Source organism: Sminthopsis crassicaudata, chromosome 3, assembly GCF_048593235.1.
Source record: "Sminthopsis crassicaudata isolate SCR6 chromosome 3, ASM4859323v1, whole genome shotgun sequence".
NCBI classification, from domain to species: domain Eukaryota; kingdom Metazoa; phylum Chordata; class Mammalia; order Dasyuromorphia; family Dasyuridae; genus Sminthopsis; species Sminthopsis crassicaudata.
The window spans coordinates 328,098,092-328,125,187 of NC_133619.1; the positions used below are offsets into that span (position 1 = coordinate 328,098,092).

Here is a 27,096-nt window from a genome sequence, read left to right on the forward strand (position 1 = left end):
GATGCCCATCATTTGGGGAATAGCTTAACAAGTTGTGCTATATGAGGTTAATGGAATAATATTGTGCTATAAGAAATGATGAGCTGGCAGATTTCAGGAAAACATGGAAAGACTTTACATGAACTGATGATGGGTGAAGTGAGCAGAAGCAGTAACATATATATAGTAACAGAAACATTGTGTGATGATCTACTTTGATAGACTCAGCTTTTCTTAGAAATACACTGATCTAAGACAATTCCAAGACTCATGATGGATATTGCTGCCCATGCTCAGAGAAAGAACTATGTAGCCTGAATTCAGATTAAAACATATACCATTTTAACTTTTTTCTTTTTTGTGTTTTTTTCCTTTTGTTCTATTTCTTGACTAATGTGGAAATATGTTTATTATGATTGTGCATGTATATCCTATCTCAGATCATTTGCCATTTTGGAGAGGGGAGAAGAGAGAGAAAAGAAAAAAAAATTGGAATTTATGCTATAAGAAATGACAAAAGGGTAGTTTTAGAGAAACATGGCAAGACCAACATGTACTGATGCAAAGTCATGTGAGAAGAACTGGGAAATCATTGTGCACAGTAACAGCAATCCCACCTTCAGAGAGAGAATGTGCTCTCTGCGTGCAAATCGAAATACAAATTTTTGCTTTATTTTTCTTGTTTTTTTGGTGAAATGGCTAATATGGGCTTATATTTTGCATGATTTCACATGTCTAGTTTATATTTCTTGCCTTCTCAGGGAGTGTGTATGTCGAAGGGAGGCGATAGGAGGGACGTAGAGAATTTTGAACTCAAAATTTAAAAAGAAAAAACTATTTAAAAACAAATGACAAATTGGGAGGGGGAAAACTAAGCATAGCTTTTGTATTTGATCCTAGAGGTAATTGGAATTTCCTGAATGGAAGATTGACATGGTCAAATCTGTGGTTTAGGAAAAGCACTATGACAAATGTGGAGGATGGATTGGATAGCGAGACTTGAGGTGAGAAAACAGTGAAGAGGCAATAGTCCCCCAGAGAAGTGATGAAGGCTTGAAGTACAGTGGTGAGATATAGTCAAGTGGGTCCACTAGATGGTGCAGGAGATAGAATACCAGCCCTGAAGTTAGGCAGAAAATGAATTCAAATCCAGATTTAGACACAGCCACATTTACTATCTGTGTTACCCTGTGCAAGTCACTTAACCCCAATTGCTTCTCAAAAACAAACAAACAAACAAAAACATAAAACAACAAAATTTAGGCAAATCACTTAGTTTTTCTGAGCTTCATTTTCTTCAACTGGAAAATGAAGTGGTTGGACTAGATGTCTTCCAAAGTCTAGTTTTAATCCATAAGGGAGGATGGGCTGTTGAGGATGACTCCAAGGCTATAAATCTGAGTGATTGATGAATAGTAATATCTTCAATAGAAATAGGTGTACAGAAGAGGGCGAGTTGGAGAGGAAAATTAGTTCTTATTTGGTCATGATGAATTTGAGATATCTTGGAGGTATCCAGGTAGAAATTGTAAGGGTGATATGCAGAGTTGTGCTTGTAAATGTTTAACATCTGGATCTCAAAAAAATAATAGATGATGCACTTTAAAACTTAATCTGCAACATTAACATAGTCTTCATTACCTTCTTATATCTAGACAATCAAAAAAAAAACCCAACCCAGAAATGAAAGCTGGATTTGTAGCATTCGCTAATTTGTTTTTTAAACTTAAACTGAAAAATTTAAAATTGGTGCAGGGTCCAGCAAGTTTCAAATAAACCCTTACATATGGAACTAGAGTTTAGGAGAGAGATGATTGCATCTGGCTTTTTTTTTTTTTTTTTTTTTTTTTTTGTGGAGGCAATTGGGGTTAAGTGACTTGCCCAGGTCACACAGCTAGGAAGTGTTAAATGTCTAAAACCGAATTTGAACTCAGGTCCTCTTGACTTCAGGGCTGGTGCTCTATCCACTGCATCAACAAGCTGCCCCCTGGTATTTATTTTTATAGGAGAAGTAATTAAACTCCTAAGTAAATAGCTCATGAGGTCACCAAGAGATAGAATATAGAAAGCAGAAAGTTCATGACTCAGGACAGAGCCTTAGGCCCCAAATTAAAGGAACAGAATATAGTGGCTGGTTCAACAAAGGAGAATGACCCTGAATCAAGCTATCTTTCTACTGCCTCTTAAATCATTTAACCTTTACAATTAGTTCTACTAATTATAGAGAAGCAATTCTCTAACACTATAACTTAGAGCTGGATTGCCAATCTATTTCAATAGTAGGAAGGGATATTCCTTCCTTATGAAATCTTAGCCCTGGGCCCCCCCAAAAATCTTGCTGTCATTTTTTGTCTATTTTATGTTTTTGAAGGACTAATCTTAGCTTTTAACATTACTCTTCACAAAATTCTGCCTTTTTGTGTACTTAAAGCCTGTCTCTGTTAATGAAACAGTATTTCCAGATTGGCTAAACTTTAAAAAAAAATAGGGACTATAGAGAATGGATATTATTGATTTTTTAGGCTACCTGGTGATTATATCCTTATTCTGAGTATATGTTGACATTAGGGTGTTGAGGCAGAAAGAAATGGCTGTACTGTACATTCCAAGTCTTGATCCTTAACTCTCAACACTAGAACTTCAAAAATGTGTAATTTTAATGGGATGGGCACACACTCCATCAATGAAAATGAATAGTTCCCCTTTCTTGAATGAGAGGCTGAGATAAACAAAAAACATTTCTTCTTGACTGCCCTTCTGATGAGAAGCCTCAGTCTGCTTCATCTTATTCCATGGACTTAGTAATAACATTCATTTTGTAGTAATCCAGGAAATATGAAGTAATATTACTCCTCTTTCCTGCTGTGCTCTACTACTCTCCGTTTATAAACACTGAACCTTGGCAGATAAAGGAGACAGTAATTCCAAGCTCCTATAGAAATCCTGTATTTCTTCAAGGTTCTGAATCTCTCATGGGTCGCTTAAGTCTCTTCTCAAGGTTTTGCAGACCCCAATCTTATATTTTCATAGTGAGCCATTTTTAAAGTCAGATAGTGGTCCAGAATAGAATTTTATTTGGTCATTCTTAGGAAAGGACAAAACAACAACAATGAAATCATTGTTTTAATTTCTTTATTTGGCATTTATATCTCCAAAGGCAAAAAATGAACCTATCAGGAATTACAAAAAGAATTAAAATAAATGCAATATGAAAACCTACTACTGACTACAGAGACCTTTCACCAACACATTCTCACATGCACAAGAAACAGAAAATTTTTTTAAGTTTTTTTTTTGTATGCAAAAAATACGCATAAGAGAAAATGTCCCTGCAGTCCTTTCTCTGAGACAGCTACTTAGAACTTGGTGGATGATGGAAGTGAGGCTAACTAGTAAGGAGAAGACTCATCTGCTCTTGAAAATGATCAGGCAGGGTATAGTTCTAACATTTCCATGGATAATTGTTTTTAACTTATTTAACACATGAACATAGGCTTATAAGACCATATTGCCCCTTTCCCAAAAGGACATAATTGTACGTTTATGAAATCCTCTTCCATTTATTGTGCAGAATTCTCTCCAAGACCCCCAAAGTTAAGCCACAAAGTCCCTTCCATGAGCTTTTGGGCTGCTCATAAGCAGTACTTTGATAGAACTGATTAGAGTTACTCTCAGTTTACAGACTAGGCCAGGCTGATTTTACATTTCATCTTTTAGATCCAAGTTGCCCCTGTGCTCTGAGAGATGGTGTTAGAGATAGGGAAATAGAATTTAAGTCAGACCTTGATTTAAATCTTGCCTTAGACATTTGGTAGCTATGTGATCCTAGCCAAGTCATTTAACATTTTTTGGGGATGACAATGTCCTCATGTGTAAAATGAGGAGGTTAAATCTTACCTCTGAGATCCTTTTTAGCTCTAAATTTATGATTTCATATGGTGATGGTAATTTTGAATTGTACCACTAATTAAGTGTAATGGTGGAATTGGTTGATGGGTCACTACATTGGTAATTTCCTTCCAACCTCACGGCCAGACTCTGACCTTCCTTCTCTCCTTAAGGATTCTGAGATGGGAAAAGGAGTCCATTTTCTGCAAGTGAAAACTTATAGTTTGATTAAGGCTGGCTGTGAGGTTCTGTAAGGCACTTGAACAAGGAGATGCTTAGACTTCAGGAATAAACAAGGAAGTTAACAATGCCTTAGACTAAAGATAGGAGAAAGATTAGAATTCTATGCAAAATGAATCAGAGTTGGAGTGTCTGAAATTGCATACTTTTTCAATGAAAGAAAGAAAGGAAATCTATTTAGGTAAAATTCCAATTTAAACAGCTTTTCATCATTGTTCATGCATTACAACCCAAATTATTTAATTCTGAAGAAAAGATGGATCCTTGTCTGTCTTTTACACACAAGACCTCATGTTTCTTCTATTAGCCAATCAACAAATATTTACCATGCGAGAATTATGCTAGGTTCCTGTGTATTGGTCTGAAATAGATGTAGTTCCAGTATGGGAAAAGGAAAGTTAGAATTGAAATTCTCAGAAACAGAAAGTGTCTTTTCTCAAATATTTCTTTTTCCCAAGCCAGATAGTGCCAGAGTTGTCTTTTTTTCTCTGTTAAAATTAGAAATAAAATTTTAATTCCATTCTCTAATGGTTCTGTGATCTTTTATAAGTGGGCATTCCTTTCAATGAAACAGATTTCAGTTCATCCATTCCTACCCATTCTGGGTGATTTTCTTTTATACAGAGTACCTGGCACATAGTAGATGTTTAAGAAACTCTTGTTGACTGATATCCTACCCATAAATTGCTATTGAAAATATTTTATTTTTGTTTCAAAGAATAAGAAATCTAACATGAATTTAAAAACACCCTCAAAACAAATCAGATATATCTCCCCCTATTGTCTGCTGCCTCCATTGCTTTTTAGCATAATCTACAATCAGCATTAAATTTACCCCCTTGTTGCCAATCTTCGGGGATCATAACAGAGCTTCATTTTGTGGAAGGAAATTAAAATCACATGGATCTGAGCCATAAACTCAGAGACAATCAGAATTTGAAAAAATGTCAAAGGATTAAGAGTAGACAAGCCTTCCTACACTCATGGAAACCCAGCTCCCTTCATAAGACTGTACCTCTGGCCACTATCTCTCTAGTACAAGATGTTCCCTCTCTCATAGCCCAATCCTGACAATCTGGGTCAGAAAAAGATGTAGTCTCCCTCCTTGACTCTCAATACTATGTCAGACCTTGCCTCTGTCGCCATCATTGAGTAATCTCTCCTTCTTGGAAGTTTACCCTTTCCATTTGTATCACTTGCTATCCATCCTTTTGTTATAATCTCCCAACCCCATTCTCTATAGAAAGAGCTGTATTGTTGTACTTTTTTTAAACCCCTGACCTTCTTTAATATCTGAATTCTGATACAGATAGCTTTTTGGAGCCCTCAAAATCATCCCCATGGAATTCAGTCTTCCTACACAGTTTCCTATGACAATGTTTCTTCTTCCATTGGCTTTTCTTTGGGGCCATCCTTATCCCCACTCACAGACATCAATGTCCTTGGAAATGATGGAAGAAAACCCTGACCATCCAGTGTGCAATGTAGTGTGTAGTCTGGGCTGCAGGCATGATGAGGCCATGCATGGAATTAGACATTAAATAATAATAAATTCTTCCCTCCCCTCCAAAGTCTAAAAAGTACTGAAAAATATAAAAACTCAATTCCTAGTCCAGAAAATAAAATATTCATGAACAACAGGCAATGGTAATAACAATAAATGAAAAAAAAAGAATCAACTTGTCAAAAGTGTTTCAAGAAAAGATAGCACCTTTGTGAAAAATTAAAAAATAAAACAAATGAAATAATGTGCCCAATGGAGTAGGGGGTGGTGGAGGAGACCTGGAGTACAGGGATGTGAAACTCCCGGGGCTCTTTGCCCAAGGCTCATGAGGAGGTGATGGTCTGGAGGATGTATGGTTACTAGCAGTTTGCCAGGGTCACAAGTAGAGGTACAAAATTCAGATCATGCTGACAGACAACTGGCCAATGGAAAGCTGCAGTGAATTAGCCTGGATAGAGTGGGAGAGCACAAACTGAGAGGGCTTGGGTTCTCAGAAGACAAGTTACAGTATGGTTTCCCTGCCCTCAGTACCTTTTCTGGGGCCGGGATGTATTAACTCTTATATAATCTTCTTCTGCCCTCCTCTTTCCACAATCCATAATGGCCACCACCCACCCATCCTCCTATTAACAGATTTCTCTGGCATTCTATTATTGCATTTCCTCTAGCTCACCTGAGAGCTGTATAGGACTGTACTGTGGTTCTGATCCATGTGGGCTCCTCCAGTAATTGGGAAGCAGCCTTCTTGGTGAGCCCTTCCAAATGCCAGTTCCAGTTTCCCTTAAAGCTTTCCTAAAAATGAAGGTTATGGCCCCACCCCCCTCTCTTCTTCCACCTCTTCCTTTATTATAAAAAATAAATGAAAAAAAAACTCATTATACAATGTAAATATTGGTGATTTGGAAAATTTAGCAGACACTTGTGTATATGGAATTCAGCACTGAAGTAAACGGGCACAGGCTGAGCCTGCCAAGAGGCAGAATCCCTGGGTTCCTTCTTCAAGAGCTGGAAGCTTCTATTATATCTCTTTGGTGCTTGGCTTTTTGTTCTTTTCCGCTGTCTCCTTTGAAAAGCAAGAGGAAAAAAGGAGCAGTTTTAGAGAATGTTGTCAAGCAATTTCCATTGTAATCATCCTTTTTCCCCCCTTAAAGCTACAATGGACACATTTTTAAAACTCAGTCTCGCTTAAGTGCATAAAGCTGACATGTGGGAAGGCTGCCATTGCAGCTGAAAGACAAGATGCTCCCTTTCCTCATCAATAGTTCATAAGATCATCAGATGTCAACCAGAAGAAATCCCTTTTCACCTCCTCCTCCTCCTCTTCTCCCTGTGATTTGGAGTTGGCTGCCTGCCAAGATGAAGTCTCCTTCTTCCTCTGATACTATTCAATGGCAGCCCACTATAATGAAGAATAGTACGGGAGATGCAGTAGTGGATAAAGGGCTAGACTTGAAATCAGGAAAACTCATATTCCTTAGTTCAAATCCAGTTTCAGAACTCACTAGCTGTATGATCCTGCACAAGTCACTTCACTTTGCCTCAGTTTTCTCACCTGTAAAATGAGCTAGAGAAAGGAATGGCAAACCACTCCAATATCTTTGCTAAGAAAAACCCAAATGGGATCATAGAAAGTCATAATAATGGAAATGAATGAACAACAAGAAAATAGTAGAGAGTATACCAGATTTGGTATCAAAGTACCTGGATTGGAATCTGGACGCTGGGTGGCCCCGAGCAACGTAGTTAACCTCTCTGACTCAAAATGTCCTCATCCATAAAATGATAAAATTGGACTAAAGTTCTTTCCCACTCTAGATTTATGATCCTATGATTCTTCAGTCACTTTTTTCTAGCTGTTCTTCCTTTTATGTTCCTCCCCACCGCCTGAGGCTGGGGTTAAGTGACTTACCCAGGGTCACACAGCTAGGAAGTGTTAAGTGTCTGAGACCAGATTTGAACTCGGGTCCTCCTGAATTCAGGGCTGGTGCTCTGCGCCACCTAGCTGCCCCTTTCTTCCTTTTATGTTAACACGTGAGACCAGGAAAAAAAGAGTAAAAATACTCTTTGCTCAATACTTCCTGACTCATCTTTGCTACCATCACTAAGCAATCTCTGATCCTTTTAAGATATATTCCATCCTTCTCTATCACTTGCCCTAGATTTTTCCTATTATAGTCTACTGGCCTTCTGATTATAGCAATAGTTACTCTGTGGCCCATTATTCTAAATTAACACCATTTTCTACCATGCTGCAATCTGCCATGATTGATAAAAACAAATCAATCAAAAAGTCAGCTAGGACAGAATCTGAATCTAATGGCTTTTCACATGGCAGCATCAGTTGAGTTCCCATGCCCTTGAATCAATCCAGGTAATGTTTTTAAGAGGGCAGGTCACTTGGGCATTCTAGGGCAGCAGAGTAAGAAGTATAGATTAAATTGTTGGTTTGGGGGCTAACTTACACTAAATGAAAGGTTTCTATTCACCTGATGCTTCTGTAGTTCTTGGACATATCTGGCCAGCTCCTCTTCAGTCAGATCCTCATTAGGCTGCTGCCCTTTCTGATTCTTTCCTGAAAGAAAAAAAGTCAGGTTCAGAGAATAGCAGAAGCAATTAACTGGTTTGGGAATCTTATTAAGAGTTACCCAATTGAGGTCTCACAACGATCATTAGTGAATACATGGATCTATCTCTACAAGTACATGATATAATTTCTCTCTTCCTTTGTCTCTCTGTATCTTTCTATCTCTGTCTGATCCTTATAACTAGGATGGAAGATCAGGCTTTGTGTCTAGGGAAGAGCTATTTTCCTCACCCATTCTTGGTGTTTGACTTATAAGAAGCAAAGTAGATGTTCATTGTGGAATGACTAAAGAAGTGTCGGGTCATGAATGTAGTAGGTGAAATGTAGGTGAAAAGAGTATTTCTTTTTTTTTTCTTTTTTTTTTTAATTTAATTTTTTTTATTCATTTTTCCAAACTATCCCCTCCCTCCCTCCGCTCCCTCCCCCCGATGGCAGGTAATCCCATACATTTTACACATGTTACAATATAACCTAGATACAATATATGTGTATAAATACCATTTCCTTGTTGCACATTAATCATTAGCTTCCGAAGGTATAAGTAACCTGGGTAGATAGACAGTAGTGCTAACATTTTACATTCACTTCCCAGTGTTTCTTCTCTGGGTGTAGCTACCTCTGTCCATCATTGATCAACTGGAAGTGAGTTGGATCTTCTTTATGTTGAAGATTTCCACTTCCATCAGAATACATCCTCATACAGCATTGAAGTGTACAGTGATCTTCTGGTTCTGCTCATTTCACTCAGCATCAGCTGATGTAAGTCTCTCCAAGCCTCTCTGTATTCCTCTTGCTGGTCATTTCTTACAGAGCAATAATATTCCATAACCTTCATATACCACAATTTACCCAACCAGTCTCCAATTGATGGACATCCATTCAACTTTCAGTTTCTAGCTACAACAAAAAGAGCTGCCACAAACATTTTGGCACATATATGTCTCTTTCCGCTCTTTAGTATTTCTTTGGGATATAATCCCAGTAGTAGCACTGCTGGGTCAAAGGGTATGCACAGTTTGATAACTTTTTGGGCATAATTCCAGATTGCTCTCCAGAATGGCTGGATTCTTTCACAACTCCACCAACAATGTATCAGTGTCCCAGTTTTCCCACATCCCCTCCAACATTCATCATTATTTGTTCCTGTCATCTTAGCCAATCTGACAGGTGTGTAGTGGTATCTCAGAGTTGTCTTAATTTGCATTTCTCTGATCAGCAGTGATTTGGAACACTCTTTCATATGAGTGGAAATAGTTTCAATTTCATCATCTGAGAATTGTCTGTTCATATCCCTTGACCATTTATCAATTGGAGAATGGTTTGGTTTCCTATAAATCAGGGTCAGTTCTCTATATGTTTTGGAAATGAGACCTTTGTCAGAACCTTTACTTTTAAAAATATTTTCCCAATTTGTTACTTCCCTTCTAATCTTGTTTGCATTAGTATTGTTTGTACAGATACTTTTTAGTTTGATGTAATCAAAATCTTCTATTTTGTGATCAATAATGATCTCTAATTCTCCTCTGTTCATAAATTCCTTCCTCCTCCACAGATCTGAGAGGTAGATTAGTGAAAAGAGTATTTCAAGAAATAAGTAAATCATATGAAAGAAGAGTTTCCTTAGCTATAACTATCTGAAGACAACTGGTGTCATATTCCACCTATTGCTTTCAAAGTGTGAAGCAACATAATGTAAAACCAAACAATTTTTCAAGAGGAGGCAATGTACAGTAATGGGTAAAGAGAGCTCCCACTCTCTTAAAGTTAGGAAGGTCTAAATTCTGATCCCATCTCTGAGACACACAAATCCCATATCACACTAAATTCTAAATTCTATGAGCTCAGACCATTTGCTTTTCTTGCCATCAATCTTAGTCTTTGTCTGGCACTTTCACTCTTTTTTAATGGTCCTATATTACTTGTCCATCATTCCCCATTCTCATCTAGAATTTTGACTGCATGACCTCGACAATTCCCTTTAAATTCTAACCTTCCATGTTTATGTCTCCCAGCTAATCACACATTTCTGTTTCACAGGGTTTGCCAGTGTTTGTTGGTACCTGAGGCACCTGGACTAATTTCCCATCTTTTATTCTTTGGCTTCCAAATACCTGTGTGCTTTTCACCTGCAGCACATCCATCTAATTCCTTAACCTCAGTGATTATTGCCAAAGGTCCTGTCAATTCCTTTTCCCCAAAATCCAGGCTTCATATGCTTTCTGAACTCAGCATTTCTGGGATGAGACTGTCAGTACTCTTCCATACAAAAGTATGATCACACAAGTCTGATCCAGTTTCTCTCTGTGTTCTAATAATTATCTCCCCTGTCTGAAGGCTGGCTATTAATTATATGAAGGAACCTATCTTCTTTCTTGTATTTGGATCAAAACTTACCTTCACAGGTCATGGCAGTGCAGACCCAGTTCCCACAGGCACAGACACAGCGATTACATTCCACCTGAGTCTCAGCTCCATCTTCATAGCTTTCATCTTCCAGAGCACATTCTATTAGGGCAAAAAAAAATGGGGGCAATGGTTTTAGTAGACAGGAACTTGAACTTTTCCTTAGGACATTCCATTTTTCCTTTTGCATGAATCAAGAGGACATTGTGTCTTTATATCTCCTGAAAGGCTCTACATAAAATAAGAACTTAATTCAGTTAGAAAGTACTGTTAGGGCAGTTAAATGGTACAGTAGATACAGCACCAATCCTGGAGTCAGGTCGACTTGAGTTCAAATGCAGCCTTAGACAGTTAACACCTTCTAGCTAGGTGATTCTGGGAAAATAACGTAACCCCGATTGCCTCACCAAAAAAAAAAAAAAATATATATATATATATATATATATATATATATATGTATTATTGACTACTAGATCTCCTATGTATAATGACTGTGGATCTACAGTTGGAAGGGAACTCAGAGACTACCTAGTCTAATTGCTTTATTTTACAGTTGTGAAAATTGAAGTTTTATAGAAGGTAAAAGACCTAACTGTGGTCACAAGGTAGTAACAAAAGTGGGTCCTTTGACTTCTCTAGAGTCATTAATTTTTCCTTAAGGGCTAAGTAGTAGAGAAAAATAAAAATGAAACAGTGCCTAGTCTCAAGCACCTTACATTCTATTAGAATGTTATGAATAAATGAAGGAATTTTTTATCGCCAAAATAGTGATAAAGAGAATGTAAGCACTAAAGGTCTGGCTTTTATATCCTAATCTTCCAGCAGAGAAGCAGTATCTGCCACATAGTAGGTACTCCACAAATGCTTACTGAACTTTATTATGGATCCCAGTTCTATAAAAGTCTTTCTCATTTATTGTTTTTGTCCTTTATTCTTGAAGAGGACTATGAGATCAGGGAGGTGATGCTATGACATGCAAGTGAATTGGATATAAGTGAGGGAGGGCTGTGCAAGGTCATCTGCTTCACTTTCCCCTCCAGAGCCATCCAGGTCCAGAGGCCAGATATAGATTAGGAGACTGGAAATGGCCCTGGATGCAGTGGGAGACTTTGGCCTTTCTAAAGCTAAAACTAAAGTCTTCAACAGGTCTCAGTGATTAAGGGGAGGTAGCAACGGAGGCAAAGAATCTCCTTTTTCACTTAGTCAAAAACACCAACAAAAAATCCTAAATAAATAAATCTGTTTGGGAGGGGAAAACTTTCAGGATTTCTGACAAAAGCAGAAATGGTTGCTATTTATATTCAATCTAAATCAATCAGGACTCAAACAATGACTAAATGGCACTTGGCTTGGGATCTTTTAGTGACCAATCAATGAGAATCAAAGAGAGAAATCTATCTAGTAAATGCCAAAATATAAGTTAGGAAAGCTTACTCTTCTCAGGAGGGTTGAAAGAAGGGTTGAGGCACTTGAGGAATTCATGAAAACTGAGTTTCCAATCAGCATTTTCATCAGAGAGCTCAATGAGAGCATCGATGCAGAGTCCCCTGAAACAAAAGACAGGGAAGGACAAGGTTAGCAGGAAGACTTCAGCCCTGTGCAACAAAATAGCCAATGAGAATTGAGTTCCTTCATTTCTACTGTGTACTCAGTCTCTGTGAAGCCCTTTATACCTATCAAGGAAGTCATCTTTACCATTTCAAGTCATTTTGCATTTTTAAGCCTCAGTTTCTTTATTTGTGAAATGAGTTAGGTTCCTTCCAGCTCTAAATCTCATGACAATATAAATATAAATCCATGAATTAACCTATTAATGGATGTCAGATTCCTTGGGTTATCTAAATGTTCTTGTATACCATGTCATGTTTTCAGGATGATTTTTCCATTTTGGCCAACAGATGCTCCTGTCCTTACAAATCTACCTTTAGCAGTGTTCTTTTCCACTGTGTCTTCTTTAAGTTAATCAAACCAGAAATGCCAATTGTAGAAACTAAAATCTAAAGGTGAACTCTGAAAGTAATAACCAAAACACAAAGGAACCATAAAATGGTATTGTTAAAACCAGAAGGGACCTTGGAAAGCAGTGAGTTCAATCTTCTTCGCAGATGAGGAAATTGAGACACATTAGTTGAGTGACTTGCCCAAAGTCACACAGCTAGTAAGTGTTTGAGGACATATTTGAACTCAGAAAGATGAGTCTTCCTGATTCTAAACCTAAAGTTCAATCCATTAATATGCTATATAAATGTTGGTTATCATTGCTGCTCCATGTTGTCATTTAATAACTGAAAATATGACCTGATCTAACTTATAGTAGAAAGAACACTGGATTTAGGAGGAGAATGATCAAGTTCAAATCCCAGTTCTTTTCTCTGTTATCTGTATGACATAGAGCAAATCATAACCTTTTGGTGTCTGCTTCCTCAAGTAAAATGGGAATCAAGATAATTATGCTATCTATCTCACAGAGTTATTTTAAGTAAAATGTTCTGTAAATTATAAATGTGAAACATTGGAAAAACAATACAAAATTAGAGAACAATAAATGGAATTGTTAGTGTGTCTCTTATATCCCTGTAGAAATAGTTCTTTTGCCCAGAAGAAGGAATCCTATTTCCATTCTCCCACCCAACCTTCCTACCTAAGCAGTTTGTTGGTCTCTTGGTTAACATAGGTAGTGATGTTGATTGCAGTTTCATTCTGTTCCACAAATTTTAAAAACTCATTGGAATCTAATCGGGAATCTCCATCATCATAACTCTAGGGGAAAAAAAAGAATGAAATGCACATATAAGCAAATGTTAGACAATGGTGGTTTCATCTTTTCTTCTATAATCTGACTAAATAAATTCATCTTTAAAAATATTTTTTATTTTTAATATTCTTTTCAAATTTTAAGTTCTAAATTCTCTCTCCTCCCCTTCCCACATACACTGAGAAGGCAAGAAATATAGCAATTATACATGTGAAATCATGCAAAACATATTTCCATATTAGCCATGTTTTTTTAAAAGAAAGAAAAATAAAGTGAGAAAATTGCATTTCAATTTGCACTCAGTTAATCAGTTCTTACTCTGGAGGTGGATAGCATTATTTCATCATGAGACCTTTGGAATTGTCTTGGATCATCATATTGATTGTAATAGCAAAATCTTTCATCATTACAACATTGCTGGTACTGTGGACAATGATTTCCAATTTCTTCTCATTTTATTTTGCATCACTTCATATTATTTTTGCTACATTTCTCTGAAACTACCCCCTCATCATTTCTTATACCACAATAGTATAATATCGCAATTATATACTACAACTTGCTCAGTCATTCTCTAATTGATGGGCATCCCCTTAATTTTCAGTTCTTTGTCACCACAAAAAAGCCACTATAAATATTTTTATACACATAGGTCATTTTCCTTTTCCTTTGATCTCTGGAATACAGATTTAGTAGTGATATTGCTGAATTCAAAGGGTATGCAGAGTTTTTATAGACCTTTGGGTATAGCTCCAAATTGTTCTTCAGAAGGTTTGGATTAGTTAACTACCCCACCAGCAATTCATTTATGTACCTATTTTTCCTTCATCCCTTTCAGTGAAGTGATACTTCAGAGTTATCTTAATTTGCATTTCTCTGATCAATAATGTTTTAGAACATTCCTATATGACTATAGATAGCTTTGATTTCTTCTGTTCACATCTTTTGACCATTTATCAATTGGGGAATGGCTCTTATTTTTATAAATTTGGCTCAGTTCTATACTCTATATCTGAGAAATGAGATCTTTATCAAAAATATTACTTATCTATGGTACTTTTTTTAAAGCAAATATAATTTCCCTAATCATTTCTTTTAATTGCCTAAATATATTCATCTTTTCACCTATAGTAGACACTCAGAAGATGATATCAAAGAAATTACTTCATTGTCCATGGTATCTTTTAGCAAAATAGTTTCTCTAATTATTTCTTTTAATGAAATCTAAACATATTCATCTTTTCACCCCTACAAGACACTCAGAAGATGATAGGTTTAATACTACAAATCAGAGAGACGTTCAGCTAACTTTCTAGATTCCTCCATCTATCCACAGAAGATAAGATAGAATGCCATTGAGGAGAAAGCTTGCTTAGACACCACTGAAGTATCATTGAATCCAAGAAGGGACTGAGCAGGTAGGGTAGAACTGCTTTATAGAATCATGGAAGGGCTAAAAGGGTCCTCAGTAATTCCCATTTACTCCTACTTTATAGAAGAGGACACTAAAGCCCTGGGAAGTGAAAGTTATGTAATGATTAAGCAGCAGGACCAGAAATAGATAAGGCAGAAGTTGTTCCGGAACAGTTACAGGAGAAACTGCTATCATGGATCTGGACTGCTCACAGATCATTGAAGCACTTTTATATCCAAGAAAGGACTGGTCAGTGGATGGAGACCTGGGTTTAAATTCAGAAAGAACTGAATATAAATTCTGTTTCAGATATTTCCTATGTGACCATACGCAGTTTGTTCATTTGTAAGAGGAGGGGATGTGGCTTGCTAATTTCTAAGCTGTCTCCCAGATCTATGATACTACAACCTCAATCTCTGGACAGTGTCCAACTGTTTCTCTGAACTCTACTTTGGTGCTTTCAATGGATGATCAAGCCTCTTTTTTCCCTTTACTTTTTCCCTTTAATTCTTCTTGATACATTTTTTTAATTTTTATTATATCTTTTTTATATACAAAACATATGCATGGGTAATTTTTCAATGACCCTTGCAAGAACTTCTGTTTCAACTTTTCCTCTTCTTCCCCCCATCCCCTCTCCTAGATGGCAGGTAGTCCCCTACATGTTAAATATGTTAAAGTATATGTTAAATACAATATATGTATACATATTTATACAGTTAACTTGTTGCGCAAGAAAGATCGGATTTAGAAAGAAGGTAAAAATAACCTGAGAAGAAAAAACAAAAATGCAAACAAACAATAACAGAAAAACTGGAAATGTTATGTTGTGGTCCATACTCATTTCCTAATGTTCTTTCTCTGGGTATAGCTGGTTCTATTCATTACAGATCAATTGGAACTGATTTGGATCCTCTCATTGCTGAAGAGAGCCACGTCCACTTGCTACTTTTTTTGTTTTTACATCATCTTCACTTTAAAATATATCCTTTCTCCTTCCCTCCCTAGCCAGCCAATGTAAGAATAAAAAGGAAAAATAAAATCTGCAACAAAAACAACAGATCAATCTTTTCTGAGAGTAATTAAATTGCTATTAAAATGTTTTGATACTGTTTAAAAACAACAGATTTCTTTTTTACTTCTCAATTACCGTTTTTCTCTTCTTTTGCTCTCTCATCTCAAAATCCTTTCTCAAAACAAATATCACTAAACAAGACAAAACAGTACACAGGCTATCTCTGGCAATATATGACTTATTTTGTACCAATCGCCCATCACTTCTCTGCATGTTTCACCAACTTTGACCATTGAAATCACAATTGAAACTAAATTTCTTTGCTCTTGACTTGACGTCTAGACTCAACAATGACTGACCTAGCCTGTTCTATCATACTCTTTGTCTTGTAGTCAATATTTAACTCTTCATGAAACAATCTGTTGCATCTCAAGACAAACACAATTCTCAGCATGACTTGCTATTTCAGGTCAAACAGCTCTAAGCTAGTCATCTCCTCCTCTCCTCCTCCTCGGCCTTGGCGAGATGGTTTTCTGATAGTAAGCTGAAAAAGGAAAGGTTACAAATTAATGGCCTGTAGGCTCCAAGCAGCACAAAGTTCATCAGAAGTGGCATGTAAACCACAAGCCATCCTGAAGAACTGTCAACACAAATTCCTGGATGATCCATTTGCAATTTCAGCTCCAGCAAAATCTGTCCAGGTAGATGAACAATGCAATGGACACTGATGCAGCTACTTTCCTATAAGACATTAAATTGAAACCTGATCTATCTGTGAACATTAAAGAAGCTATGGCATGGAAGAAATAGGTGATGAATTTCACTGCATTGAACAAAGTGTCAATTTGATGACTAGATCACAAGATCATAGATCTGGAACTGGAAGGAAACTTAAAAACCAACCCTTCTACTTCCTTCTTTGTATGGGAGAAAACTAAAAGAGACTCAGAAATATAGAGGGGTCTTATCCAAAGTCACACAGGAGCTCTACACGAGTAGAGCTCGATATGAACACCTGCCCTATGGCTTCAAGTTCATTGCCTTTTCCACCACATTATACTGTGTCCCAAAATATATCTCTTGCTATAAAGCATAAGTATGCAAATATACAATAATATATCTTATATATCACATATAAACCATAAATAAATATATCAAATATGTACGTATTATATACATTATGTATGCATTAGATATATACTATGTCATACTTATATATTATGCATATAGAGCATAAATAAATAAAGCATATAAAGCATAAGGCTTCTTGCTTTCAACTGTCCTACTTTTTTGAAGACCATGGACCAATTTTTTATGGTCCCTCTTACATTACACCAAAGTAAGAGATGAAAGTGAACATCTAAGACAGAACCCATTCTCTTTTCTTCTAAAAGTTTCTCCCCCTTCCAACATTTCCTATAAGTGTAGATGGCAATATCACCCACCCTGTCCTTCTGGTTCACAATCTAGAAGTCATCTTGAACTTCTCGCTATTTCTCATCCTCTCATACCCAATCTGTTACCAAGGCCTATTCATTTCACCATTTTTGCAACATTCCTTGAATATGCTTCCTTCTCTCCTCTGGCACTATTCCCACTCTAGTGCATGCCCTCATCACCTCACACCTGAATTACTGCAATATCACACCTGCTAGTAGGTCTGATTGCTTCAAGTCTCAATCCATCCTCCTTTCAGTCACTGATTTTCCTAAAATATAGGTCTGATCATGTCATCCATCTACTCAATAAACTCCATTAATTACAAAATACTGTGCTTAGTGTTCAGAGACCTTTATAACCTAGCTCCCATCTTTCCTATATCTTACTCTCCATTGTGTACTTTTCTATCAAGTGGTATTGTCTTCCTAACTGTTCCAGGAAAAACATATTCCATCTCATATCTCCAGACATCTTCTCTGGTTGGATCCTATGCCTGGAAAGATCTTCCTCCTCTGTTCTAACTACTGATCTCCCCCAACTTCCTTTTTGTCCTAATAAAAATCCCATTTTGCAGGAAGCCTTCTAAATAACTCTTCTTAATTGCGGTGCTTTTCCTCTGCTAATTTTTTCAATTTGCCCAAATAGAACTTAATTTGTATATATTCATTTGCATGTTGTTTCCTCCATTAAATAGTAAACTCTTTGAAGGCAGAGAGTGTCTTTTGCCTCTTTTTGTAGCCCCAGCACTTAGCATAGTGCTTGGTACATAATTGATTGAAAAAAGAAATGGCTCCTACCTTCCAGGAGCTTAAGTCAACCTTTGCTTGAAGACTTCCAGGAATAGGGATTACATTGCCTCAGAAGGCAACTTTTAGAGAATCTATTTATCAATCTTATTTTATCTTATAGCTACAAATAGCATTAATAGCACCATATCAAATAGCAGTAGTAAATAATGGATACCTTTGCTTTGTCCCTGATCTTACTGGAAAGGACTTTAAGTTATCCTATACAATGAGTGTGACTACTTGACTTAATTAATTCTTAACAATTCTGTTTCTCTCATTTCTCCAAAGGTGATAATAATACTTGTACTATCTCACAGGGTTGTTTTTAGAATTAAACTAGTTAATAATTATAGGTAACATGTTTGGATGAAAGTACTTTGTAAATTATAATGGTAGTATTGCCAATGTAAAGGATTATTATTTTTGGGAAGGCATCATAATGTGGAAAGAGTGTTGGATTTGGAATTCAAAATATCTATGTTTGAGTCCTGGCTCTAACCCTTATTAATTTTGTGATTGTGAGAAAGTCATTGAAGTTTTCTGGGTCCCAAACTGCTCATCTGTAAAAGTGTGCTAATGATACCTGTAGTGCCTATCTTATAGGGCGGTTGTGAAAAAAGCCCTTTGTAAATTATAGGACATCATATGATGATGTACCTTAGAGCTGGAAGAATAGGAAACAGCATGATATAATAGAGCTCTGAACTTTGACCCCTAAAACCTGAATGTGATTTCTGACTCTGCTAGTTACCACCACTATGACTTTGAGAAGGTAATTTAATTTCTCTGAGACTTAGTCTCCTCACTCGTAAAATCAAGAGTTTGGATTAGATGATCTCCTAGAGATGTGATTCTCATAGTGTAGAACTTTCTTGAGCTATAAATGATAGTTTGATGGGGAGGACTATTACATTAGGCACTTCCTAGGGATATAGTATTGAATGGCTAAGGGTATTGATTTCTAAGTGAGTGTAAACTAGAGTTACATTTTTTCCCCATCTGTAAAATGAGGCAGAGAAGGAAATGGCAAATCACTAAAGTATCTTTGCCAAGAACATCTCAAATGGAGTCATGGAGAATCATTCTCAAGAAGTTCAACAAGCACATCCAAAAATGGATCTCTTGATAAACATCTTTTTTCACTATAACCTTGTGCCACAGGCAGCTGGAAAATATTCTTTCTCCATAGTTTACAGCTCAGAAAATAGAAACATGCAAAGAAACATGTCCTTGGGCTTGGATTGAGAAGAAAGGGAAGGAAGGAAGGGAAGTCTCTTAGCATTAGTGCCAAGTACAAGTGTAGAGTTTTTTGAATGAAGAGTCAGGCCTCCACGTTCATAAGTGAATGGCAGTACTCACCAAGTTAAGGACCACTCCAGGCTATACCTGGGGTCAGAGAATAATTTAACACTAAGAAAACAGAGATAAGAAACAAGAGTCCAGGTATATGTCCTTCAGGCTATTTGAATAGATTATATCCAAATTGGATATAACTAATTGAATAGATATAGATTATTTGTTTATAAATATATTTATGACTTTGTGATCAGCCTTCTTAATTTGGATTTGAATTGAGCTTTGGATACTGTAACCCCAGCGATTGAAAGGAAAAAAAAAAAAAGCAGTCACTGTCAAATCCTTCCTGTAAACATGCCAAGAAGATGTTTCACTGATGTTATAGGGGAGTGACTAAATGGAGATAAAGAGATAAGAATTTATCTTTGTTTTATAAGTTTAGACTTTGTCACTTTGAGCCACTTGAATCCATCACCAACTGGTAGCTGCTTAAGACCTGTAGATGAGACATCTTAAATAAATGTTAGTATCAATTGGGTCAGTTGAAAATGAAAAGAGAAGTCCTCCAATCAACTCAGTGGAGTTCTCAGAGCATTTGGTTTACAAATCTTGGCTCTCACAAGAAGAGAAATTCAATGATGGAAGTGGGAGAAGACCTTTTAGCATAGATTTTTTTTTCCTCAAGGGAGCTTTTTATAGATGAGATCTGTTTCAGTATAGATTTGTAGGTGAGGGGTAGATGGAGATGTGTGGATATGGGAGTGTGATACAGGTACCCAGTAATCAAATCTAATTGTAGGTGTCTCTAATACCTGAGGCTTATGTCACCAAAGGCCCATTATTAACACTACAAAGCTACAAACCCCTCCTTGTGGAGAGGTCTGGGTCTCAGAGCTCCCAGGTGCTGTAATTACCACAGAAATGCCTGTGTTCCTAACAAACTCCTGTCAAGGATAATTTATCTTGCTATCAAGTGTCTTGTCTTGTCCAAGTTTCTTTCTCTTTCCACCTTTTATTTCTAGCACCGTTCTTTGATGTGCTTTCCCTTCCAGGAATACTTCAACCTGAAGGGTCATTGGTGTGCTGAGCAATGGAGTAAGTAAGTGCAGGTCTGTTTTTCTAAGAACAGATTTGAGAAAGGATTGTCCCTAGAAGTTTGCATCTTCAGGACAGTTAAATAAAACTGATTATTGAATCTCTGAGCAAAATGAAGTGAGTATTGTTTCAACACTTTGATAAGCTGCCTCCTTCTAAAGGGTTCGTAGAAATGCCACTTTTGACAGTAGCTACTGGGTTTGGTTGCTCTGGAACAGCCTAAGTCACCCAGCTCTATCTATCCACACCCAAGGAAATCAGGCTCTGTCTTCCTCCAGTGACAGAAAGAGGGGAAGGGAACAAGCATTTATTAAGGGAGAATATGAAAAGTTTCCTCTCTGAGGCAGGCCTTGTCTTACTTCCAAGGTCTCTTTGTCTCTGGAGACTTGCCTAGCTTTGACCCCTGCTCTCTCTTAACCTATTTAATGCCTGGCTGGCCATATTGTGATCTCTGCCTTCACTGCCAGGTTCTAGAATTATGACTTTAATTAGCAAGGAGATATTTCAACAAGAATGGGTTAAGACACAAGCCAAGCCATAAGTAGGAATTTGTTCAGTCAGAGAAAGTGGCACAAACATACTCTCATTTTGGGGAATAGGGGAAATGTTGGTCAGGACACCATTCTGTGATAAGGAGACAAAGATATCGAGGTTTGGGGGGAGGTGTATTCTTGCTAATTAGGCACTGGCAAGTGATGTCACTTCAGCACTCTGGGGTAAGGTCCCAGTTGCCCTGTCCTGGTTAGGGCTTTGGACAAAGGGTCAGCAAAATAGTCAGGAAGGAGTCAAGGACCCTATATAAGTTGAAAAAAGACCAGGCAACTGTAAATAAAAACAAAAAGTGATGTAAAAACAAAGGCTCCATTACAGAAACAATCTTCCTTTGTGGCTGGTAGCCAATCCCAGCCTAGGTGCTTCTGCTCCTCTAGGTGAGAATGGAAAATTGGCGACACTTACTTGAGGTGGGGACTGCAGGGGCAAAAAGGACCAGGGACAGTTCCTGATAAGCAAATGCTGACAGGTAATGAATTATTTAAGTCTTCTACATCTTTTCTTTCTCCTCTTTCTATCTTGCATGTTTCCAGGGAGCACTAGGAGCCTGCTGCTATAACTCTGCTTCTTAAGTAACACTCCTCTAAGCAATCTCTGAGGGATGCCTAATTGTCATTCACTGTAGTTGTCTGTGTATCTAAAGGAGGATAATTGTCATTCACAGTTGTGTGTACCTGTGATGGTTTATCTTTGTGCATGTGTATTTATATTGGGGCATACCTCAGAGCGTCCAATAATGTAAATTCAAACATATGCAGTGGTCTTCATGTGTTTACATCTCTTCATATCTAAAAGAAACTGTTTTTCTGTCCGTTTGCCTTTGTGATTTATGTTTTAAGTATGTCTGTATCTGGGTGGATATAAATTTATTAGGTATTTGTATATGTCTGTGGGCATGTGCCTTTATTCCTTGAGATCCCCTTCCCTTCCACATTGTTCCTTCCCACTGAGATTGCTTTCTATTTATAATGTAGATATCTTGGGAGTCTTTTTTTTTTTTTTTTTTTTTTTTTTTTTTGCTGAGGCAGTTGGGGTTATGTGACTTGCCCAGGGTTACACAGGTAGGAAGTGTTAAATGTATGAGATCATATTTGAACTCAGGTCCTCCTGATTTCAGGGCTGGTGCTCTATTATTCACTGCACCACTTAGCTGCCCAAGTACAGACCCAGTCCTACTAAGATTAGTATGGAAGCTTTCACCTTCTCTAGTTTTCATATGTGCCAGTTTCTCCTTCTTTTGGGGCAGCTCAGGAACCCTCACTTCAAGAACTCACATATATTAGAGTTAGACAGTGGAGATAAGGGATCAGCTTAGCTAACTGCACTCAGAGCTGCTGAACTCAAGTAATCCATTAGTCTCAGCCTCCCTGGTAAAGTGCACTCCAAGGACACATTGTTTCTTCAATTGGAAAATGAACTACCTGAGAGCAGGGAGCATGTTTATTAATTTGGGGAGGAGCTAAAGACAAACTTGTTTTCTTTTCCTAATTTATAGCAATTCCAAAAGCCTTATAGTTAAAATTATACCCCAAAGCTAGAATAAGACATAAGAAAAAACCCAGAGGTCCTAAAGATGTGGCCATCCTACTCTTGAATACAATGTGTATGTATGCGCGTGCACGCTTCACATATAATGAATTTAAAATTAATAAATATGCAGTGATCTTCTCATGAAGCCTGCAATCAGGAAATCCTAAGTTCAAATTCTATCTTAGACACTTAATGGCTGTGTGACTCTGAGCAAGTCAATAAACCCCTATTTGCTATAGTTCTTTATCTGTAAAATGGAGACACACTGAAGAAAGAAATAGCAAACTATTTCTCCAGTATTTTTGCCTAGAACGCCCAAAAGGGGTCATGAAGAGTTGAACATGATTGAACAATTCAACAACAACATTTCTTACCTTAAAATACTTGTCTAAGATTTCACTGTAGTTGCTTCCCTTAGAGAACCAGCCATCAGGTATGATCTCAGCCTCTAGCCACTGGATGATGCGCCTCCGGAGCTCATCACGGTCAGATTGATAGCAGACAACTGTAGAAGAAAGATGAAAATAAAAATAAAAAAAAGGGGGGGGATATGGTAGGGAGGATACAAGGAAAGTAAGAAAGAAATAGAGAAAGAAAGCATGCAAGATAGGTAAGAGAAATGCAGGAAAGAAAAAATATTTAAGAGAACGTTTCATTAATCCTTATTTACAGGATTTTTACAGGAACAAATGTTTTGATTACAAGATAAAGGGAAAAAATGCTTGATAGACCCACATTGTATACTTCTTGGGTTACAGATAGATATTAGCAAGCTAAAATGAAAAAAAAATGATCCTATCCTGGCCAACTGCTGTGTTGAAGCAGTTCACAAATAAAATGTCAATTTTACTATTATGACTGTTCAATCCACCTGATTCTGGGTCTTTAATGTGAACATTCTATCTCATCATATAAAGTAATATTCTGCAGGTTTCTCATCCTTATCAACTTATAAACCTGTTGTTATTTAGTTCTTTAAGATGACTTTTCATGATCCTATTTGGGGTTTTAATGGCAGATACTGGAGTAGTTTACCACTTTCTTCTCCCTCTCACTTTAAAGATGAGGAAATTGAGGCAAATAGGGTTAGTGATTTGCCCAGGTTTTCACAGCTAATAAGAGTTCTGAGGCCAGACTTGAAATCAGGCTTCTTAAGTCCAGGTTCAGCATTTTATCTACTGCAATATCTAGCTCCTCTATATATCATTTGAGATTGTTTTAATATAAACTGCTGTTAAATATTCCCAAGAAAGCTTTACATTTGGCTTTAACTGGCTCCAAGCTCATAATTAAATTTTCAGTGGGAGCATTTACATTCAGAAATTGGCAACTGCCCTATATCAGGGCTTGATTTATTGTTTTGTTGATTGTGTAGATTTAAGAAAGTGTTGATAATTCAGATTAATTTTAAAATGTAGGTGCATGTAGTTTTTTAAATAGAAATCTTGGTGGTTAAACATTTACCAGCCCACCCCTATTTTGCTTTATAAACATTGCTTAAGCTCAGCAAAAGCACAGTAGAATGCTTAGAGAATAAAGTCTTCACCAGACTCAATGCCTAGTGACTGTAGGTTAACAACAACAACAACAATAACAACATAATAACAATAATGATAATTGGTGCTTATATAGCACTTTGAAGATTTGCAAAGTGTTTTACATCCATGATTTCATTCAAGCCCTCAATGCATCAGTATTTTTAAAAATGTTATGGGATAGCTATCAGACATCACATTCAGGCTGAGGAAGGATTGGGAAACCAGAGTGGGAAAAACAGGATGAGAAGAGACCTGAAATACCCACAGGTGGAAACTAATGAAAAAAATACAAATGAGTTTAATGGAATTTCCAGCCATTACAGCTCTGAATGCTAACTGTATGACTTTGGCGTGAGTTATTTAATCTTTTTCAGCCTCAGTTTTCTTATCTTTAAAAGGGAAATAAACATACTTGTACTAATGACCATACAGGTTTGTGGTAAAGAGAGCAATTAGTAAGTTTCAAAGCTCTATATACATGAGTTATTTAATAGAATTTAAGTGTATGATTTAACTGTGTTGGTTATCTGATTTTTTAGGACCAAGAACCACAGGACTCAGCAGACAAGTGAAGGAGAATGGGAAACTCAGTTATAATTTCTCTAAAAAGTTTAAATCTTGCTCACATCAATATAACCCACTGGTTCAATTTGATGCGTAAAATGCAGAGTTGACCTTTTTGGATCAATACCCATTTCTGTGCCATGTCCACTGACGTCACTACTGATAATGACACAAACCTGATGTCAAGCATTAGAAAGTAGTTTCCTGAATGTGGGCTGGTTAGGAAAGGCAGATACTCACCTGGGCTTGCAGAAGGACTTGCTGGTTTCTTCTCTGCCAAAGGAAATGGAAAATTGTGTGACTTGTCAAAGTAGAAAATGAGATCATTTCATTATTATGGTTAGTCCTCTCCTGGGAGGCAGTTGAGATATGTGTAGCACTGTTATTATTTTCTACCTTAAGTCTCCCTTCATTTCAATGAAACTAACTTCCAGAAAGAAGCCAAATGGATCCCCAGCATTTTATCAGATTGCCCAGGTCCTAATTCATTGAGCATCCAAGGCCCAGGATACCTATTCTATTCTAGTAATATGAAAGGATTAGAGAACGGGGTCAAAGGTCTTTTCACCTAAAAGAGAGGTGGTTAAAGCATAAAACCAAGGTAACAGAATATGCTGAAGTGTTCCCAAATTCCTTCACATTTTATTCAGAAGGATAGACAGAGAAAATTTTATAATAACATATAGAAATCAGCTAGGGGCTCCACAAATTCGATATAAGAGAAAGAAAAATATACTTAGGATCAAGAAAACCTGGGTTCCATACCAACCTCAGATATTTACTAGCTAAATGACCTTAGTCTTTTCACCGATAAAATGACAGGGCTGGACTCAATGACCTGGGAGGTCCCTCCCAACTCTTAATCTATGGTCCTATGAGTACAACCTATTACCCAGCTGGAAATAAGGTCAAAAGATTTTTGTAGAGAATTTGACAGTCTGTCAGAGACCTAGATAAACCAGCATCATCTCTAGGAAAAAGGCCAATGATTAATGAGGATTTGGGTAGGAGCTGGAAGGGAATGGGGAAGAATTGGCAAAGTTTCAGTGAATCTTTTCTTTTTTTAATCTGTTCAACTGGTCTAGCACCCATACCTCTGAGCCCAATTCAAGGTCACAGACTACCCGGACTCACTTTACCTTTGCAGTGTCCATCATGGTCCACCTGGATTTTGGATCCAGTGAGACAAGCGTCACGGTGCAGCTCACAGTGGTTGAGGTAAGTCTTCCCATTACTGCCACACACAGGCCTCTTGTGAGGTTTGCATTGCTGGAACAGACCCAAGGATAAATATGATGTTCTTATAGCCTCTGACACAGGCACCAACCTGCTCATTGGTGAACTTCCCCCTTAGATGGATAAGGCTTCTCCTTGTAGTGTGGTATGGCAGATTGAGTGCTGTAGTTAGAGCCAAGAAGCACTGAGTTCAATTTGCCTCTGGCATGTGCTAACTGTGTATTCCCAGGCAATTCTCTTCACCCTGTTTGCCTCAATTTCCTCATCTGTCAAATGAGCCAGAGGAGGAAATGACAGACCATTCTAGTATCTTTGCTAAGGAAACCTCAAACCTCATGAAGAATCATATATGGACAACAGAATTTGCTTTACATATTTATTCCCTGATCTTCCCAATTAGATTGTAATTTCTTTGATAGAAGAGACCATCTTTTGCCTCTTTTTTTGTGCCCCTAGCCCTTAGCAAATACCTGGCATATGGTAGCACTTAATATTTATTGATTGCTCAAATGAGATATTTGTAAAGCACTCTGCTATATAAATGCGAGATATGATTTTTGTTACTAAGACATGAAAGGGCTACAAACCACAAGAATAGAGGAAATACCCACATGGGTGCAATCATGAGTATCAAAATATATTTTCCAAAGAGCAACTACCAGGTTAAAGAGTATGAACAGCTTGGTATATCTTCTTCTTCATCTTGACAGCTTACCACCCAGAAGGAGTGGATGGATAGATGTCTATGGCCACTAGCAATGTTTTAGACTACCCTTTCCCATATATAATCCTTCAATATTGAGTTTTATCATTCCAATTTGCTTTTGCTATTTTAATAGGTATACAGTGGCATCTTGGAGTTGTTTTAATTTGCATTTTGTAAATGTTAACAAGGGCAGGGCACTTCAAATGAAATAATATAGGTAGAGCCCTTTGGAAGCCTTAAAGTTATTTATAAATCTCAGTAATTAGTATCATCATCATCATATCATTATTATTATCATTATTATTTTATTGATACTTTGCTGTTCATCTTCTTTAACCACTTATTAAGTAAACTCTGATATTAGCATAAATATATATATAAATGCATAATACATATGTCAATTTTTTCAATATTTGGAAAACCAAGCTTTTAGCCATTTTTTACATTTATTTCCTCTTTATATGTTGCTTTCCCTGAGATATTTATGTTATTGTGCTTTATTATGCAAAAATTTTCATTTTTATTTCTTAATAAAACTGGAAATCTACATCTTGTCTTAGCCAAGAGTC

General features: G+C 37.1%; 1 protein-coding gene and 1 long non-coding RNA gene across 2 annotated transcripts in view; one reads left to right on the plus strand and one right to left on the minus strand.

Annotated features, from left to right (window-relative positions):
* Positions 1–3,094: 3,094 nt before the first annotated feature.
* The window catches only part of FSTL1 (follistatin like 1), a 94,383-nt gene continuing 70,381 nt past the window's right edge, over positions 3,095–27,096 (minus strand). The window contains exons 4-11 of the mRNA XM_074301338.1: positions 25,725–25,854; positions 24,826–24,858; positions 22,858–22,988; positions 13,240–13,358; positions 12,033–12,145; positions 10,590–10,700; positions 8,098–8,183; positions 3,095–6,674 (exon numbers count right to left, since the gene is read on the minus strand). Coding sequence (XP_074157439.1) covers positions 6,630–6,674; positions 8,098–8,183; positions 10,590–10,700; positions 12,033–12,145; positions 13,240–13,358; positions 22,858–22,988; positions 24,826–24,858; positions 25,725–25,854 — 768 coding nt within the window. The 3' untranslated portion in view covers positions 3,095–6,629. The remainder of the gene's footprint in view (positions 6,675–8,097; positions 8,184–10,589; positions 10,701–12,032; positions 12,146–13,239; positions 13,359–22,857; positions 22,989–24,825; positions 24,859–25,724; positions 25,855–27,096) is intronic.
* LOC141561554 (uncharacterized) lies at positions 20,200–25,803 on the plus strand. Its single transcript, XR_012488083.1, has 3 exons — positions 20,200–20,401; positions 21,331–21,422; positions 25,671–25,803. It is a non-coding gene; the product is annotated as an uncharacterized LOC141561554 (long non-coding RNA).